General features: G+C 45.7%; 1 protein-coding gene across 6 annotated transcripts in view; it reads right to left on the reverse strand.

Moving 5' to 3' along the window:
• Nucleotides 1–3,036: 3,036 nt before the first annotated feature.
• The window catches only part of slc38a4 (solute carrier family 38 member 4), a 28,591-nt gene continuing 12,177 nt past the window's right edge, over nt 3,037–19,450 (reverse strand). For all 6 annotated transcript variants that reach the window (XM_042079646.1, XM_042079652.1, XM_042079649.1 and 3 more), the window contains exons 5-16: nt 18,776–18,849; nt 18,592–18,684; nt 18,371–18,452; nt 17,336–17,418; nt 17,108–17,166; nt 15,069–15,338; nt 14,704–14,783; nt 14,304–14,404; nt 13,707–13,831; nt 7,609–7,753; nt 7,127–7,224; nt 3,037–6,501 (exon numbers count right to left, since the gene is read on the reverse strand). In XM_042079646.1, coding sequence (XP_041935580.1) covers nt 6,394–6,501; nt 7,127–7,224; nt 7,609–7,753; nt 13,707–13,831; nt 14,304–14,404; nt 14,704–14,783; nt 15,069–15,338; nt 17,108–17,166; nt 17,336–17,418; nt 18,371–18,452; nt 18,592–18,684; nt 18,776–18,849 — 1,318 coding nt within the window. In that variant the 3' untranslated portion in view covers nt 3,037–6,393. The remainder of the gene's footprint in view (nt 6,502–7,126; nt 7,225–7,608; nt 7,754–13,706; nt 13,832–14,303; nt 14,405–14,703; nt 14,784–15,068; nt 15,339–17,107; nt 17,167–17,335; nt 17,419–18,370; nt 18,453–18,591; nt 18,685–18,775; nt 18,850–19,450) is intronic.

A 19,450-nucleotide genomic window follows, 5' to 3' on the forward strand; every position in this document is an offset into this window, starting at 1 on the left:
ACATTGCTGGTTTAACTGGCCATGCCAGCTTATGTTGGTCATTCTACCAAACCAGCATGACCATCTTACACCAAAAATGTCAAGCTTGGCAGGCTGGTCACCAACATGACCATCTTACACCTGCTGTATTCCACACTACAGGCTGGTCACACCAGCATGACCAGCTTCCTCAGATGGTCACTCCAGCATGTCCACCTGGTGGCCTAACCAGCTACACCAGTAAAGACCAGCAAGAGCTGGAAGAAAAGGTATGTTTGTTGTTTTGTACGTGTCACATGAAATGTGCTATATAAATAAAGTTGACTTGACTTGACTCCAGTCAAGTTTCCAATGTTTCCAATGTTTATGAGGGAGACTCCTCAAGGCCACTGAGGATGGTAAAACGGTTGATGACCACTGGTTAACTGACCGGGAAACTAACATACTCCATGATGTTGCTATGCTACGTGCAATACTATGTCTACTCAATGTCGTCAAGTAACCTTTCTTAAATATGAGAAAACTGCAGAGGAAAACCAGTTTGGGCTGGTTTGAACAAAAACATATCTTTCAGCACTATCTGTGTCACCCTGTATTGTTGGAGCTGCATCTATTAGCCAATCACTGTACCACGTACAGTACGTCCAGAGGGGGAAGCAGACAATAAAGTCAAGAGGAGACGGAGATCATCTCCACTTTATACAGTGGATTATTAAATGGGCACACATTTCCTGGAATCGCTCTCCATGCACGGCACAGTTAATCCGCACCGGTGAGAGCGAGGGTGGTAGCAGGAGAGAGAGAAGTGAGGAAGAGAGAGAGAGAGGGGGGGGGGGACAGAATGAAATACTGTAACCTTGATGAACCATCACTTAAAATGTGGACAAAAAAAGCGAATGTTTTGTTTTAGATCACATGGGTACCAGAAGTGTCCTCTTCATCTCTGTGGTCAGAAAGCTGACCTGTATTTCTCATGGTCATAATCACCTCGTTGAATCACCACTGACTCCTGCATTTAAAGCATGCATGAGTAAAGGGCTGACATACCTAGAACTTCATTTCCATGGATCTCTCCTGGGCTAACATGGCCATGAATCGTTTACCAAATTAATTGTGTAAGTGTCAGTGACCGCTGTGAACTCATGAGTAGTAACACTCCAGATGTCTTATGACCGTCCACTCCCCCTGTGATTGTTCCAAGTAACCGGGCGCTCCTGCTGACTGGACTCCTGGGCTTTCTCAGAAGGATCGGTCAGCCAGCGGCAGTGACCGTCAGGAAAATGTGGAGCGCTGGTTTTCTGGTGGAGGAGAGGGAGCTTATTAGTGCGTGTCCATAGCCAAGTCTTCATGAATTATTGGTGAGATGTCACTGACAGGGGGATTCACTCTCTGATTCACAGCATCACTTTCCCTCTATTTGTGTGTGGTGTTTTGCTCACAAGAGCCCAATTTATTTTGCATCCACTGTCATCCACTGCCCTCGGCTTTCTTATTGTTGAAAACAAATGATTTTCTATAATATAGAAGGATATTCTCAGGAACTGAAAATGGAGAATTTTTGCAAGTTTTGCACATAGGAAATTGTTAAGCTGTGAATGCAGCAATACAGCAGATCTCTCTCAGCAGATAGAAGGAGTAATATCTCATTTATGTGAAATTATGTTTAAGGATAGATAGATAGATAGATAGATAAATACTTTATTGATCCCCAGGGGAAATTCAAAAGTGGCTATGGAAACAAATCTTAAGTAGGTTGCCCTGTTTCTGTTTCCATAATTTGTCTCCTCTCTCTGTGTATAGCCTTGTACTCCTCACGCTAAGCCTTGAATTCAAATCTGACTCACTGAGATCACAGCAGATTGACTAAACCCCTAATAATCTGCCTTTTAAAAGCAGCACATTTAATAAACAGGAGCTGAACATTATTTTGTCAGTGGACTTTGATGGATTAAGGAAGGAGATACGTTGAGACTGGTCGAGTTTGAACTCCAGATGCTTTCTGAGGAGGTATCTGCAGGTTTGTTTGTGTATTATTATTGTCTGTGATGCGGATATAGGAGATGTTCCAGATGTCCAAAAAAGGAAGACTCAGAAAGGTACAGGAGAGAGAGAGAGAGAGAGAGAGAGAGAGAGGGAGAGAGAGAGAGAGAAAAAGGGATGGAGGAAACGGAACAGGATCATCCAACAGCAAAGGCACGCTGGGCTTATGTAACCGGCTCTGACATAAACTGTGCAGAGGAGTGTGACCTGCATCCCAACTCTAGCATGAGGATGGATGCTACACACACACACACACACACACACACACATGCAAGCACGTATGCACAGTTTCAGACCCAGATGTGCATAAAGGCACATACACAATTGTGCAATCAGTCTAGTCATACCACAAACAGTGCATGGTGGCAATTAACAATGAATGCCATGCTCCGTTAGATAAGGCAGCCTACACAGTACAGTACTGCATGTTATACTCCCTAAAATGGGATGAGTCACAGACTGATTGTTGTATTAGAATCACTGGGATCATCATTTAAAATAATTCTGTCTGTCTGTCTGTTTCTAGTATGAATCCCCTTACATGTCCTGACGTGTAGGTCATCAGTGGTGAGTGTAGACTGAGTGGACACGAGGATCCAGGCACACTAATGTGTGACTCGGAGAGGGAAAGCATCACGGGTGGTTGTTATATGATGAAAGCTTTACAGTCTGGGGAAGATCTATTCATTTGTACCCTGGTCTGACAGCACACACAGACCATGACTCTTAGATTGTGAGTTTAATTAATGAGTCGGTTCTCATTACAGAATTACTTGTTTACACAGTAACACTTATAAAAAGCTGTTTGATCCCATATTTTATTTTCATCTTATTCCTTTTCCTTACGGAGTATTGTATTCCTCCCACCAGTGCAAATTAAGAACTTTAATCCCAACATTTTTTTGACACAATATATTTAATCATATAATGGATCAAAATAATGATTGTGGATGTAGGCTAATGTAATAAAATTTACATTATGCCAAGCAGTGGGCAAATAATCCATCAGACACAAAGTCATTTCACATTTTTATTGTTCATTTTTACATAACAATGACACAGCTTCACTGATACAAAAATCCCCTTTGATCTGGCAAATATACAAGTGAATGTTAGTTGATCCACAGGAGACAGACATGTTGTATGGCATGACGGTGGGCCAGTGCGTGCGTCTTACAGGCATGATGGCAGTAGTAAGGCAGATAGTTCCATACATGTGAGGTCACACGTAAAGACCAGGGAGACAGTCACCTGTGGCACTCATCACACTCATTTCCATACGCAATGACACATTCTTCGGTTATAAGGCTCTTAAATAATGCTGATACCGGTGTAAACATAAGCTCTGAATGCACTCCTGCTGTTCTCCAGAGGTTACGTGTGACATGCCTGGGGTGGTACCTGAGCAGTAAACACTAAGGCACAGCTCTAGCTAGTGTGTGAATGTCTACGCCATCCCCGAGATGGCGTTGTGTGTTGCATGTGTGTGCGCGTGTGTATGTGTTGTATTGTGGCGCTTCACGTCGACAATGTTTCGCATGCCTGAGAAGACTTCCTTTTATTACTCCTGATCTATCTGGTCCTTCATGAAAGGGACAAACCACACCAGAATGGCTTCCAAAAGCCACTATACTGAGCACAGCCACACCCCACAGATCACACAGACACACATGCCCAGAGCAGAGCAGAGAGCCCTGCCTGCACTGAGGGCTGGTGTGCAGCTTCTGCTAAAGCACTTCTATGGGAAATCAAACAGAAGCTGAGGTCAGATGTTGAGGGGAGACGTATTAAGCAGAGAGGGTAGGTCCACATGCCAGTCCACTGTAGCTAATCCCTAAGCCTATACATTTAGTTCCAGTTGTATGAAGTATCCATACAATAAACCTGAGGCCCAGGGGCAAGATCTACCATAGGTTTGCCTTCACCCTGGGGTCTCCGTGCCCTCAATAAGCTCAGTACATCTAACCTTCACTTCTCTGCCCAGATAGCTACTAGTCTGCCTCACGGATGACAAATCTCTATCAGTCCGCAGATAGCTCTGCTGAGAAGTTTGCTTTTGCACATTCCTAGCAAATGTGAAAGGTGGGCCGTCCCTGCAGTAGCAAGGCATCATGGGTATGCACCCTTGGTCTTGAATATGCAAAATCTTACAACATGCACATCTGCACATCAAGAATCAAGTCAATAACAACGTACAATCAACATCATGCGGACATCTATGCATCCATGACTAACATGTACCATCATAAGCTGAAGAAACTACACAGAGACGTTAACGAAAAAGAAGCAATTTAACCATTTATCCATTTCACTTACTAACCAGAGACGTTTAGGTCTACATATGTAGAAAGCAAGCTAAAAAAGTTAACAGCATGTTACATCATAGTCTAAAACAAAAGTTCTAAACCCATTCAAATGCCAAGTCTCTAGAGGAGTAACCCCCAGAACCCCCACCCCCCAACCCCACCCCTCCTAAACAGTTCAGTAAGTGTACCATAAAATCGATTATTTACAAAGCATATACAACTGTCAAAAAAGACCATGTTTGTAATCCAAAACATGCACATATTATACCATTTCATTTGAAATATCCACTTGATGTATGTATATAGAGAGATCGATAAATGATCTATAAATATTGTCCACTTTGGCTGGATCTGTTCAAAACATAGCGGCTATGTTTTGCAATGAACACCTTTTCAAAACGGATTGGCATTCCAGCTGATCAAATATTCAGAACCTGCACTTGTACAAGGCAATGTAGTCAGCCAAGGAGCCAACCAGATCTGTGAATCTTAGTGTAGTCGAGGCACCCTTTTTTTGCATGTGGATTTAAAAAATGTTTACTAAAAAGTGGGATATATTAATAGCAATAAAATTAATAGTGATGAGTATTCAGCATGGGTAACTAATTTAAATGATTTCATTCACTTATTACATTTGGCCAATACCGCCTCTCCCTATAAGTCAAAAACACTCCATATTCCATAAGCTACTATCTCTAGATTTTGTTGCCGATTGACATGATCGCTGCTCATCAGTTACCTCAAGGGCTGTATGGATCACAAACCCAATTCAGATTATCGACTTCATTCAGAGAGCTTCTGTGATATCAGAAAAAAAAAAATGCTCATAGGAGCGTGGGGAAGTCTGGGAAAAAAGAAATAAATAGCACTAAACACATACTGGTGTTGAGACACTTCACAGTGAAACAGAATGGCTATATCTGCACTTATAATGCTCTCGCACATAGACACATACGTTTAAGTCCGACTGCTTGAACAGTAAGTCACCCAAAGCCTGGTGAATAAGCCTGTTGAGCACTTTCACATTTTTTTGTCTAAAAATTCTACGATTGAAATTTCAGTTTAAAAAAACATTCAAATGTATGATACTATCTATGTAGAAAATAACACCAACAAGGTGTTCCCGTTTAAAAGCTTGTGGTCTGAATCATTGCTTAATATACATTTTGACACGGTGACATACGACCTTCACTCACAATTCAAGGTCAAGTATAGGATATCTGTATCAACACAATTGGGATTTGAAAGAAAAAAATTAAATACCCTCATTCTGGTAGCTTGACAAGCCTTTGCCATTTTTTGAGTGAACATTTAAAAAAAAAAGGTGTGTTTGTGTGAGTGAATGAATGAGTGTGTGTTTGTGTGTGTATATGTGTGTGTGCATATGTGTGTATGAACTAGCATGTTTGTGTGAAAATGCAATTAAAACAATCTAGAAGTGCTCTTTGTCTCTACAGAAACCCCAAAAACCAACTTCAAGTGCATGAGGACGACGACCTTGGAGACAGACACAGGTCTGCTTCCACATGACCAGAAACAGCAGCTCTCAAAAACAACAACAACAAAAATCATCTCTCCCTCTCTTTACAGTTTGTGACTTTGAGGTCCCTGCAAAAAATAAAATAAAAATGGTTTATCCTGCTCACAGCACAACCAGTAACTGGCAGGCTACACAGATACTGCAATGGAAGCACCAACCGCTTGCCCCCCCCTACACCCCCCATCTCTCTAGATCTACGATTGCCTAATTACTTTACTCTGTTGACTCAACCTAAACTCAGTGACTACACTGCAAAAAAGATTGTTCATCACTTACAAATACACACATGAAACAAAAAAAACAAAGAAAAAATAAAAACAACAAAACAAACATAGCTAAAATGATGTCTGAAGGAGTCCGGTGTACTCACAAATGGAGTTCCTGTGTAATACTTTTGTTGTAGTTTACAGAAAAAAGGTGCATGTGACAAAAACAGCCATTTTGCGGAAAAAAAGTAGAATCTTTGGGGACAATCAGGGCCCATGGAGTTCAGCCCTTGATGATGATAGTGTTTCTCATGTCTGTTGCTTAGTGACCGTCTCCAGACGAGCCAGGGGGGTTGTGGATCCAGTCCAGCACGATAAGTGACAAGCTGACAATCATGAAGATAATGCCCACCACGAGGAAAATGGCCGCCTGAAAAGAAACAAAGAAAGACGTGCTAAGTTTTTTTCTAAATTAGTAGCATGTGCTTTACTGGAATATAGTGTTGCTTCAAGTGTTGCTTCATATCAGAGGTTTTGCAACCAAATACCATTTGGCTGCATGACTTGGAAATGTTTAAAAGTGGATACAAAACATCCATCCATATATCGCCAAGCCACTGTATATCAATCTGGGACACACCAGATCAACTCTAAACAGGGGAATTGTTTGGAATTTCCCACATATCCTCAGCCTTGAATGTTGGGAGTGGGCAGCTTACAAATTCCATATCAGTAAGTAAGTAAATTATAGTAAAGTCAATTTTCAGTAATTATAAGATAAGCAAATCATATTTCCATCTTACTGCCATTTCATTTAGCATTTTGTGAATTACAATTTCATTAGGTTACACAACGGTCACCAAATCTCAGTGTGAGGTAAGCCAATGGGGTGTGCCTTTACTCAGCAACACTGACCGGTCTAACATTACCTCCACCAAGGTCATGGGGTTCCCTACCCAGTGGGCAGCGGCACACATGCTGATAAAAGTATATTTTCTCCTGTAATGGACACTGCTTTCGGATCAACAGAGATCAGGACGAAGACGCAGACTTACCGAGATCTTCTGCGGGGAGCGGAGAGGTACACTCTTGACCAGCTTCAGGTAAAAGCTCGCAGGGAGGATGAAGATGAGCATTGTGGCAGCAGAGGAACCTACAGGGGGAGAGGCACAGCCATAATGAAATTACATAGAGCAACAATTGCCAACATATTGGGAAATATAGGGTGGGGGGGGGGGGGGTAGGTAATAGACCCTTTCAACAATAAAAACAAAAACAATGCTTGAACGTTCTATTTGGTTCCCAATCTACTTCCTCTGCATTAAGATAACATATGGAATGTTAAAACGGAAGTCTTGTGGGGCCAACTATGATGCTGATAATGGAACTCTCTTGAAAGGGTCCATAGGGAACAGAGACAGTACAATCTGATGATGTGATACAGCTCAATAATTTGATACGTTCAATTTATCTTCCTACAAGCAACAGGTTTCACTGACCCAGAGCCAGTGAAAAAGGAAGAGGAAGTGATGCTCACCAATGAACCCGAAGATGTCGCGGATAGTGGGGACGAAAATCACCAGCATGTTGTCCAAGAACAAGATGCCAGCGGCGATGCCCACATGGCGGATCCAGTTGAAATCCTGGTCTTTAAACACCAACGTGATGATCGACGAACGGATCTAAAACACAACAAAGCAAATATCTGGTTATAATATGACACAACATTTCAACATATCTTACTGCCAGTGATGCATGGTTTAATGTGTTGTGTAATTCAAGAACCTAATATTAGAAAAAACCTAATTGTACAAACTCGTACAAAGTGACTCAACGAACAAGCCACCTTTCACACACAGTCACACATCTTTAATGAAGAATGACTCCTCTACCATTTACATCTGTTTGTGAGAGAGGATCATAAAGCCGAACTTGAAGCACAAGTTAATATGACAAATGATGTAAGCGTACTTATGTATCTGGAGATTTACCTTTGCCTTAGTAGGAGCACAGGATATTATGATCAGAAAGGTCTACTATCCACAGTTCAGTGATGGCAGGATATTGAAGATTAACGGGATATTGTGTTAATAAAACAGAGTTTGCCTCCCAGGGTCCGGAAAGTATTTGGAAGAGGCCACTCTTCTATGCCCGTAAGCTTTTGACAGGAGTAGGTCTAACAACTAAAACAACAAGCCAAGAGATCCACCTCTGGGAGATAGCTGGGTTCCCGTAAGAGTGTCAGTGGCTATCTAAACACACTTAAACTCATTCTCACACACACACACACACACACACACACACACACACACACACACACACACACGCAAGTGATTGAGAAAAGAAGAGTGAGTGGCGTGAGTGCTGTCTGACGAGGTGATTAGGTTGTGCTAATGAGTCGAGGGAGAATGGCTCCTGAACACTGGCGTGCGGCGCCACCGCCTAATAACACACAGGCCAGGTCACAGGATTTAGAGATTTAGGGTTAGATCGGCTCCGGCTGCACAGGAGAGAGAGGGAGAGAGAAGGAGAGAGAGAGAGAGAAAGAGGGAGAGGGAGAGGGAGAGAAGGAGAGAGAGAGAGAGAGAGAGAGAGGAGAGAGGGAGAGAGAGAGAGAGAGAGAGAGAGGGGAGAGAGAGAGAGAGGAGAGAAGGAGAGAGGGAGAGGGGAAGTAGGTGAAAGTTTACAGGGTATCAGGTGAAGAGGATCTATGGCGGCTCCTGTGGCTAAAGTATAGCGTCTCTGAGGCCAAGCAAGCAGGGGGGCCACTGTGTGTGTGTGTGTGTGTGTGTGGGGCATGGGGGAGGAGTCTTTGAGCCGAGGATTAACTTTGACTAAAAGCCAGTGCAACTGCACGCGGGGATTGCATCAGCCACCAGCGAGGTCGGAGAGGTGTGGTAAAGCAGTCCTCTGGCGGAGTGGCGTGGGAGGAAGTGTGTGCCGCCCTCCTGCAGGCCAGTTCCCACAGGCATGGCTTTGTTTACACTCGCCTTCATCTCACCACGCAGGAGTCAGCGTGACACATGCCTAAACCTGAACTGTGGACTGCTGAAAGGGCAGCTCGTGAGCTCCTACTTAGAGAAGTGGAAGGACAGTATAGGCAGGCTAGAACTCGTCTATTTTTCATGTAAATCCAGATGGTGGCAAATTGTTCTTTTTGCCTAAAAAAACAATTGCCTAAAGGAAATGGCTTTTTATAGGAAGTCATGTCCTACTCACATGCAAAAACTATGAACAACTATGGAAATGTAAGCAACTATAAGCAACTATGGAAATTCTCATTTCTAACCTGACAAATTGTTCCGAAATTCTAAAAATAAAATCAGTGTCAGAGGCCATGTATGGCCTGACGTTGAGTACCAACTCATGACAACTTAATCCAAACACCTCACTCTGCAGACTTACACTAAAAGCTGATACTCTGGCAGTGGTGCACTTCCTAGCCTGCCAGAGGGAGGGCAGGTTGGGGTGGAGGCCGGGGTGGGCAGCTGGGGCTTCTTCCAAAGGGTGGCCTCTTGTGCAACCAGGGACCCGGCCGAGAAGCTGGCGCCTGGGCGAGACATTTCTGCGGCCATTTTGGCTGCGGCCATTTTGGCTGCACCTATTCGGCGCCCTTTAGCGAGCTCTGGCTCTGGGGGTGTGGAGCCCTCGGCGGTGGCAGCGGGGGAGGAGACAAGTGCGATATTTACTCAGGCCCCTGCGCTCCCACGGAGGTGGAACATATGGCACATGGGGCACCGCCTGCCTGCCTGCCTGCCTGGCTGCCTGTTCTCTGGGCCACTGGGTTCAGAGAGGCACCAGCCCCCGGAGAGCAGGCCCTCCAATGGTCCCGCTGTTGCTCCCGCGCCCTGCTCGTAAAATCAACAACGCCTATGGATATGCTGAGCGTAACGGGCCTAATGAGCGCCTACTGGGAAATGGAATGAGAAGCTCCTTATGACAGCACCGAATTCTGCGAAAGGCAGCTTGCGTGTGTGTGTCTTCTTAAATAGACAGGTCCCGATGCCCAAAGGGCAAATACTAGTCACACACAGATGCCACGAATACCTGGCTTGCCTTTTTGTTTTAAATCATCCCAGATCTGATGGTGCAGGGCAGGATGTGCCTCTGTGCTTGCAAGGGCATGTGGGATAGGGAAAAAGAAATACACAAAAAAACGAAAAAAACCTTACAGCAGTCCTTTAACGGAGGGAGGGGAAAAATGCTGGATGGTTGCAAAATTAGCAATCCTCAACCTTCCATTGAGGCTTCTAACACCTTGAATTTTGCTGATCTACCATTTGAAGCTGCACTGACACAGGCAGCAAAAACTGTCCGTGCACCTGGGCGGTCAGTGCAATGTTGACCTGAACGCTTGACTCTGGATAAGGAGCCCTCCGTGACAAGAAAACAGCAACACAGCGCTCAAGAAGCTGATGTGTACACGCGTGGGTATTCTTAGCCATGGTCAAGATAAATGGGGTAACGCCTGCACTGACAATAACACTGGCCAGAACCGACCTCTCCGAGCCCTGGGTTGACCTCCGGGGACAAGGCTGCCAGTGTCTCCCGTCCCCAGTCCACCTCGGCCCCAGCGCTGACCACAAGGCTACAAACACCACTTGCTTGCCCTCTACCGTCAACGCCCAGTTTGGTACCAACCGTGAGGGCAGATATCTCTGCTCACCATCTACTGTGCACATACTATAGACAAGAACTATTAGATAAGAACACACTACGGACATTCATTTTCTTTTTTCATTTGGCATTCTGAATTGAAATATGCCACAGAGCCAGATCGGCTTCAGTGGAGGTATAATAACAACGCCCGATCACACTAATAACACATTTAGATTACCATGGCTTTCTTTTCAAAGTACGTGAAGCCTTTGGCTCGTTGTCTGGCCCGCTAACTTTCCCAGGGCAACTCGGCGCGTTCAATGCCATGCCGTGACCTGGGTGCTGTGGAGACAAAGCAAAAGCTAATCTCCCTCTGAAAAAAAAAAAAAGTCCCTGACATTTCAGCACAATCAAGAGCAAAGGGCTTTTTTGGAAGATCCCAAATGTCAGGTCTCATGAACGTGCCACGTATCGCACACAGACCCATCTGCCCGAGCGATGGCGCCGCACGAGGGGGCCAAAAGTGACTCCAGCTGTGCGCGATGAACTGCCCATTCATTCTGTAATTCTTTTAGGAAAGTTAACGAGGTCCTCCTCAATTCAGCGGAGCCGAGGCTTGACCCGGATTTGTCAAGAGAAGAAGGGAAGAAGAGAAGAGGAGAAGAAGAGCCACTGTGTCTATCTTTCCCAGACAGCATAACAAAAGAGTACGGTATACAGATTATTTATCGTGAATAGTTTTGAATTATTCATGATATACACACTTGCAGATCTATAGAGCGTTCACTAGCAGCACATTCATCTGTAGCAATAACATTCATCTCAACACCTCCACTACATTCGCCCTCTGGACTGCTGTCGCAGTGATGGGCAGAACACCGTCCGAATGGCCATTCTGTGCTGCGCCTCCAGTGCGTCTGTGTGTGTGAGTGTGTGTGTGTGTGTGTGGCAGGCCTGTTGTCTCCCCCTATCTGCGGTCAGACGAACTGCACTGTCTGCCTCCCAGCAAGGTCACTCGGAGGGTTTTTTCCACTGTCTGCACTGGGGCTTACCTCCTGGAATCTTCCACTAGCACCGTGGGAGCCAGGGTCGTTTGCCCTTCCTTCTCTTTCCGCATTGTTCTGTGTGTGTGTGTGTGTGTGTGTGTGTGTGAGAGTGACAAAGTACCCCTGCATCATTCTTGTGTCTGTAGGCACACTTGCTTGCATACAATATGTGCTTGTGTTGTGACAGATGCCTTTGCCTTCACCAACGCATTGAGTGCTGCGCACACGGCCCCACCTACCCATTCCAAAAAAACATACACACATTCTAACACACACACACACACACACACACACACACAGACACAAAGTGCCCATCCCAGTCCACTTCATCTCAATGTCTCTGAGGATAATACCCCTCTGCCCTCTGGTGGTCACTCCGTATATCACACACACACACACACACACACACACACAGTGGCTGTCTGAGAAGCAGCAGCCCTCAGCAGCGCTCCTGTCTCCACCCCCTCACAGCGCTCTATCAAGTGACGTGCGAGTCACAGGCAGCTCAGCGACACACACCATTAGTCACTATACAGCAGGCTTCTGTCTTTACCCTGACCAGCCATCATGTGATAAGAATATTTCAATTCACGTCCGGTTCCCTTTAAAAACAATGCAATTAAATCTGTTTGTGGGCTTGTGTTTGTGTACGTATGTGTGTGGTGGCGAACATTTCCTCTCTTCCCATCTCATCACATTACAAATCAACTGACTGGAAGGTTGAGCAGCTCCACCTGTCAATATTCTAAAATGTGGGCCACTTAAATTGTGCTAACTGCCCTGTTATGTAAGCGTGTTCTAGCTTTAGGGTCAGATGCACAGAGGACAATCTGGTGTCCGCTGTTGGCCGTCTGGGGTCTCCGCAGGGGGCTGACAGGGACACGGCAAAACGAGACTGACCTGCGCTGCACACGGCGGCACACATATGCCGCACATGCTCAGTGGAGCCCTTTTTCTAAGCAGCCTGCGATGACACAGTGCTGCCCCCAGCAGTCAGCAGCGAGACACTGAGGGTCCATTTGGAGCCTGGCCCAAATATAGTCCATGTCCTTTAGGGGAGAGAGAGAGCAGGTAAGGCTTCTTTAGGTTGGCCTTCTGTCCTAGTCTGACGGGATAAGGGGGAGGGGGGGAAAAAACCCATGCGCTGGCTTGCTGACTGGCCTGCTGGATGGACGAGGGGTGACATAATCTGAGCCCCCACTTAAGAGGCATCTGGAGAGAAGCTGTTTGGCTGCACTGTCCATTGTCTGGGCGTCAAGCGTCGGGAACAGGAGGGCTTGCTGTTACTGCTGCTTACGCAGGAGCACTTAGGATGAGAGGCCACGCCTGGACGCACAAAGGTGTGTGCCAGGAATATTGCACGGCTCAGGGGGGGGGAGTGTTTTGGGTGGGCTGCCCAGGGGGTGGTGTGTGTGTGTGTGTGTGTGTGTGTGTGTGTGTGTGTGTGTGTGTGGGGGGGGGGGGGGGGGGTGAGGGAGTGCCCGCCTCGCCAGTGTCCTGCTGGCGCAAACATGCCAGTCGCTGACCTCATCCCAGAACAGAGTGTGCTTTCAGGGGCCTGGGTGCAGAACGAGCGTGGCAACAGAACAGCGTGGCCACGGCGACAGAGAAAAAACACCGCAGGGAACTCGTTAAAAAAAAAAACAAAACAAAAAAAAAAAGGGCAAAAACTGTAATTGTGCTTGTGGGGGGAAGAGATTTGAGGTCAGGGGCCTGTAAACGCTAATCTGAGGGCAGAGCCAAAGTGGCAGTGGTGGGACGCAAGTAAGTACATGTAATTAAACCACACATTTGGACTTTGTTTGTCTGGACGGATGTGACTCTCTCACTCTCTCTCTCTCTTGCTCTCTGTCTCTCTCTCTCTCTTGCTCTCTCTCTCTCTCTCTGTGTGTGCATGTGTGTGTGTGTGTGTGTGTGTGTGTGTGTGCGTGTGCGTGTGTTGTGCGTGCGTGCGTGTGTGTGTGTGTGTTGCAGCAGTAGGGCTACTCACAGGGAAGAGCACGATGGGCACGGTGAGGGTGACAGCGGTCAGCACAGCCAGACGCACCAGCAGGAGCATGGTGTCAAACTTGTACACCTTTGTGAAGGTGTGCAGCAACTCGTCCTCCACGTGATCTGAACGTGTGGGAAAGCAGGGGAACAGACAGAGAGAACGAAAGACAGAGAGACAGAGAGAGAGAGAGAGAGAGAGAGAGAGAGAGAGAGAGAGAGAGAGAGAGAGAGAGAGAGAAGTTGTTAAGAGGATCCTCTGCAACTTGACAAACGGCATCAGGGTTCACCAGTGGGAGCTTGTCTCAGTCTCTAGGAATGTGGGTGGGTCGGGTCTCCACGGACAATGAATCACAAAGCGAGTTGTAGTTAAGTAAATGACATTGTTATTTACAACCAATCCTGTGACTACACTCCTCCTTTGTGTATGTGTGTGTGTGTGTGTGTATGTGTGTATCTGTATCTCTGTGCGCACGCGTGCGTGCGTGTGTGTGTGCGTGTGTGTATGCATGCATGTCTATGTGCTCGCATGAAAGTGTGTGCCTGTGTGACTGCATGCATAGTTGATGAGTGTAGAAGAGAGGAGGTGAGTGCTCACTGTAAAAGATGAGGTACCCAAACAGCGCTGAGAGCATGTACATCACCAGCATGGCCAGAATGGACAAATTGGACACATTCTGCATTTTCTTCCTGGAACGACTGTGACACAGAAGGGAGAAGGTATGAGTGGAAAGAATGAGGATAATATAGTCTGATATTATGAATTTCTTTTGCTAATTGCTACTGATATAATTGCATCTTCTGACAGAATCCATGTCACAAGTTGAGCATGTTGCAAAGTCATGTGGTTCATTGATTGCTTGTTATACTGGGTGTAAAGCACATTGAATAACCTCTGTGTATAAAATGCGCTACATAAATAAAGTTGACTGGACTGGACTGGACTGGACTGGACTGGACTTGGGTGTAATCAAAACTGTGTTGCCTGTATAACTCACTCTTTCAGCTCACTGTAGATGGGAAGCACCTCAGGGTGGCACACGAATGCGAACGCCAGGATGGGAAGCGTGTACGCGGTCTGAGGTGGGGAACCATGGGAACAATGAGAGGGAAAGGTTACTTAAAAAAAAAAACTCCCTACACACACGTTTATACAGTCTCTAATCATGACTCAATTCATTTTCTTCATTCATTTCCTTCCATGCATGCCACAAGCAATGTATAAACACACACACAGACACACATACACACACACACCCTTAAACCCACAGGGACACACCTGCACATATCTGGGGAAAAAATGTGCCACATGCTCTCTCTCTTTTTCTCTCTCTCTCTCTCTGTCTCACACACACAAACACACCTGTGAGTTGAACACAAAGTACTTGGGCGTGCACATCTCCTCGTCGGTCTCGTGGTGGGGCTCGTAGTGGACGTCGGTGGCGCCGCTGGCGGGGGAGTGGTGGGGGTCCACGTGGGCGCTGGTCACGTCGGCGCGCGAGAAGTCCATGACGGCCGTGGCGTTGTGCAGCGCGTAGGGCCCCCCCAGGAAATCGGAGCCGTTCATGGTCAGGTTGGAGTGCGCCATCATGAAGGGCAGTGGACACACCATCTGGCTCTTCTTATACATCATCTGCAGGAGGATAGAGGGAAACACAGGGTTGGAGCTGCTCTTGGAAATGAACTGATAAACTTTAGAACAAACTGTATTTTAGAGTAAGCTACACTTATATCAAGTGTTGTTATTTATTAATTCATTATTAAGAATTAACTCATGAATTTGTTCACTATTTGTGTGTTTGGCTGAATATCAGAAATGTGTTTTGAGAGAATTTAATTTTGTGGTTAAACAAAAGATTTGCGTCATCCCTCTCTAATATATGATAGCTTCAGCGAAAGTTCTACTAGGAAGACTCGTAGTGTAGCCTTTACTCCTCCCATGCTTACACAGAGCCAATCTTAGCTGCCTACTTTCGGGAAAGCCCCGCAATCCGATCATTCACTCATTCAATCAGCGCTAGCCTATAGGAATTCAGTGGGCTCTTTAAATATGTACCACCTAACACTGCTTCTGCTTCTCAGTACGTTGACTTTGACATCCCCTCCACCTCCCCTCCAGCCACCTCTGCCAGCAGTCCACGTCAATCGGGCATGGTCTGCCTACCACAGCATCATCTTTCAGCCACCACCACCAGTTGGTCCCCGTCTCGTCGTGGGGGGTAGGCTCCCCGCCCCTGCCTTCATCCATCGGCAGGAGACGAGATCCGCTCATCGCTGGACGGATCCGAGACGGGGCCTACGCCAAAGACCGTTACCTATTCAGGACTCGATCATGCTTGTATCCAAGCCGTTCCTTTACTAATTAAATTGTCAACTGATTCTATTCTGTCTACTGAGTCTTTCTGGTAGAACTATTGTTAGTGCTGCCCCCCCCCCCCCTCCTTCAAATAACTAGTGGTCTGTAACTGTGGCAGAAGGTTGCATATGAACTACGTCAACGGGAGAATCGTAGACGCTGCCCTTTGACCTGTTAACACGTGCTTATTATGCAGCCTCATCTCAAGGGCTGTCCCACTGAGACTCTTGTGTTTCCCCCACTCTGTTTTGCATTGCCTATTATCTACAGCCATCTAGGCTGCTCTGCGTGCCTTCAGCTGTGCTAATGGCCATGCTGACACCTTCTGCCATGGTCTTTGGGAAACAGAATGGGCTTGTGCAAATCAGTGAGATCCATATGGGTCACTGTGTTTCAGCCATAGCTGGTTTTCTTCCTCTCTAACCTCTCCAAGGAGGACTTCATTTACATTTGATCATGTTTGTCATCTGCAGTGTTTACCCTTCTGACATTCTGATTAAATGGTGGAATGAACAGAACTGATAAGCACACCCTCTGCCCTATTTTCTCAATAGGTATGAAGATCTTTTCAATATTGAGGCCCTCTCAGTATTGGGTGTTATATGTTTTGCCAATGTTTTTCTTCAACAAGGCCAAAAACTGATTAGCATTCTCTGCCAGCACAGATACCTAGCCATCTGTCCACAGTCTTCAAGAAGACCTGGGCGATGGTTATACTACGTGTGTATTAAGCACAAATGTACAGTTTACTTAATCTACGACTAGATCATGTAATGACTAAATTAACTGGGCTCTATGTGGCTGTGTGTGGATCTCGTAATGTGTGTGGATCTTGTAATGAATCTGCCGTTTGGTTACTGATGACAGATTCCCTTGACTGAGAAATTCCTAACACAGATGATAAGAGCGAGCAGCACCTTCTTATCTTATGCGCTGAGCAAGCTGCTGGTCAGGGACACTGCCATAGAGCTCTCAAACTCTAGTGGATGGACCGGTGAAGGACGCAATGTGTTTGTTGACATTAGTGAAGACAAATGAAACCTTACCACGCCCAGGAAAAACACCATGCAGGAGAGGGAGAATCCACTGGTGTAGCCCAAGTAGCCTGGAAATCAGGAGTTCAACTGACATTTAGCTTAATCCTGCTGACATTTCCTCCATTGTAATTACAGGATATTTACTCACATATTCAAACAGACCACTAAGCTCATGGACTGAGCTGGCAAAGTGGCAAACAGTGTCATTAATGTATTTCTTTTCCGAACAGGGCTTACCGAGGTTTTTGAGCAGCGAGAGGGGTAAGATGACACCAATGGACACGAACACCACCAGGTAATTGCCATTGAGGTACCACTCACTAAACAGGAAAAGGAAGACAGATGGAGAAAAGGGTGCAAATCATTCTTAGTCTCATTCTTAGTCTCATTCTTAGGCCTCAATGACACTTTCTTACAGACAAGAAAGCAAACAGGCTTCAGATCACAGTCAGTTTAGTTCAGGTCAAAATCTAAAGGAACACCCAAGAGCAACATGGGGGGAAAAATGTGGGGGCATTGTTTTGGAAACTACTATTACTACTACTATTTTAAAAGTACTCTGACAGCACAAATGTGAATAAAACACTTAAAACACATTCAGTGGTTTCATTAGCTCAGGTGTGTATGAGTTGTGGGAGTACAAGGTATGCTCGTATTTCAGGCCTTGCTGGAGAGAGTATTTACCTTGTCAAGAATGTGTTTGAGAATTTGCATTATGACTGTACAACTGTGACTGAGAGATTAAGTCCATAAACATTCACGTGGCCTTTCGACTTCACACAGTCAGACTTAAACTTAGTGACTGACATGATATGGTAAACCATTCAGCTGAGTATTCGTCAGATTATCACCCAGACTTTTATGACGCCTACCGGCATCAAACCCAAATATGTGAAATGCCAAAGAGCAATACTGTGCCTTCACAACTAATATCTGGATTTTGTTTTGGTTGGTTTTACAGATTAGTGGTCTTGTCTGGTCGGTGGTGTCTGTTGACTCAGAATAAGCTGTACTTACAATACATGTTCACATTCCTCAACATTAGGCACCATTCCAAAAACTACTAACAAAAGTTCGGATGCATAATTGATAAACCTATACAAGCGGGGGATCGAGCCAAAAAACCATATTAGGTGGCTACGTTTCCCATCCCGGTAGATATGTAACGTGAGCTGACATGTTTGGGTTCCAGGCAGGAACCTGCTGCCAGAGAGGATCAAATGGCTTTAGCCCAAACGCAACTGAAAACGGTGGGAATGTGCGGCGGCATACCCAGAGATCTCCTCCAGCCCCATGAACGCACGGATCACCTCAGGCAGCTCGTACTTCACAATGAAGAGGTAGCTGGACATGGCTGCAGACAGGACAGAATGGAATGTAAACAACACAAACGAATTTCAGATGGTTTTATCTTGCACACATTCACACACACAGACACACACACACACACACACACACACACAGGCTCGGAGGATTAGAAGATTTAAACCTACCTCCAATATTCTGTAGTGTTATAGACCCAAAGGCGGCAAACTTCCCTGTCGCGCCAAACGCCCGCTCTCCCAGCTTTTCATAGATCAGGGAGCCTGTGAAGCACACAAATAAACAACTTAATGAACCAGAAAATCTTCAGATCGTAATGGACATCAGGAAAAGGGTCACAAAAGTCCAACTTACCTCCTTCTTTAGCAGTGACCAGCAGTAGATGCACCGAGTACAAAGAGAGGGCTGCCACACCTAGGAGCAGGATTCTGCCAAACCAACAAACGCATGATCAATCACAGTCACTGTAAGGTCACTCGGTGTTCAGCTCAACACATTCAAACCAAATCAACGACGTTAAATGCCATTTCAAACATTAACCTTCCACTGAACTGCAAAAATAAATATTGGCACCTCTGCACATGTTTGGCGTTACATAAAACCGGCCATAGGTCTAATTTTGACTGAGCTTGTGGACCAGGGCGTTGGAATTCAGACTCTACTGCATATAGGCTGCAGGACGCAATATTTTTACCGCCATCATCTTAAATAGGTCTGTTAAGTAACTCGGCAGATGGGACACTGTAACACAGTATGCACCATTATATAGATGTATATGTAGTCTATTTATACATGCATATCCTGTAAGTGGTACTGGACAGCCATAAATCAACCACAAGTCGTATATCTTTATCGACTGTAAGGCCGCCATTTTGTGAGGGCTTGTTTAAGCAAGTCCATTCCCACAAAGCAGGATAGCTTTGTGGGAGGACAGCTTTCCCACAAAATAGGATGCTCAGAGACTTCCCCGAGAGGGACCGCAGGAAACCGTATAAAATCTTTAGAATCGCACTTCCTCCTGTCAGAGCC

This window comes from Alosa sapidissima, chromosome 22, assembly GCF_018492685.1.
Source record: "Alosa sapidissima isolate fAloSap1 chromosome 22, fAloSap1.pri, whole genome shotgun sequence".
Taxonomy (NCBI): Eukaryota; Metazoa; Chordata; class Actinopteri; order Clupeiformes; family Clupeidae; genus Alosa; species Alosa sapidissima.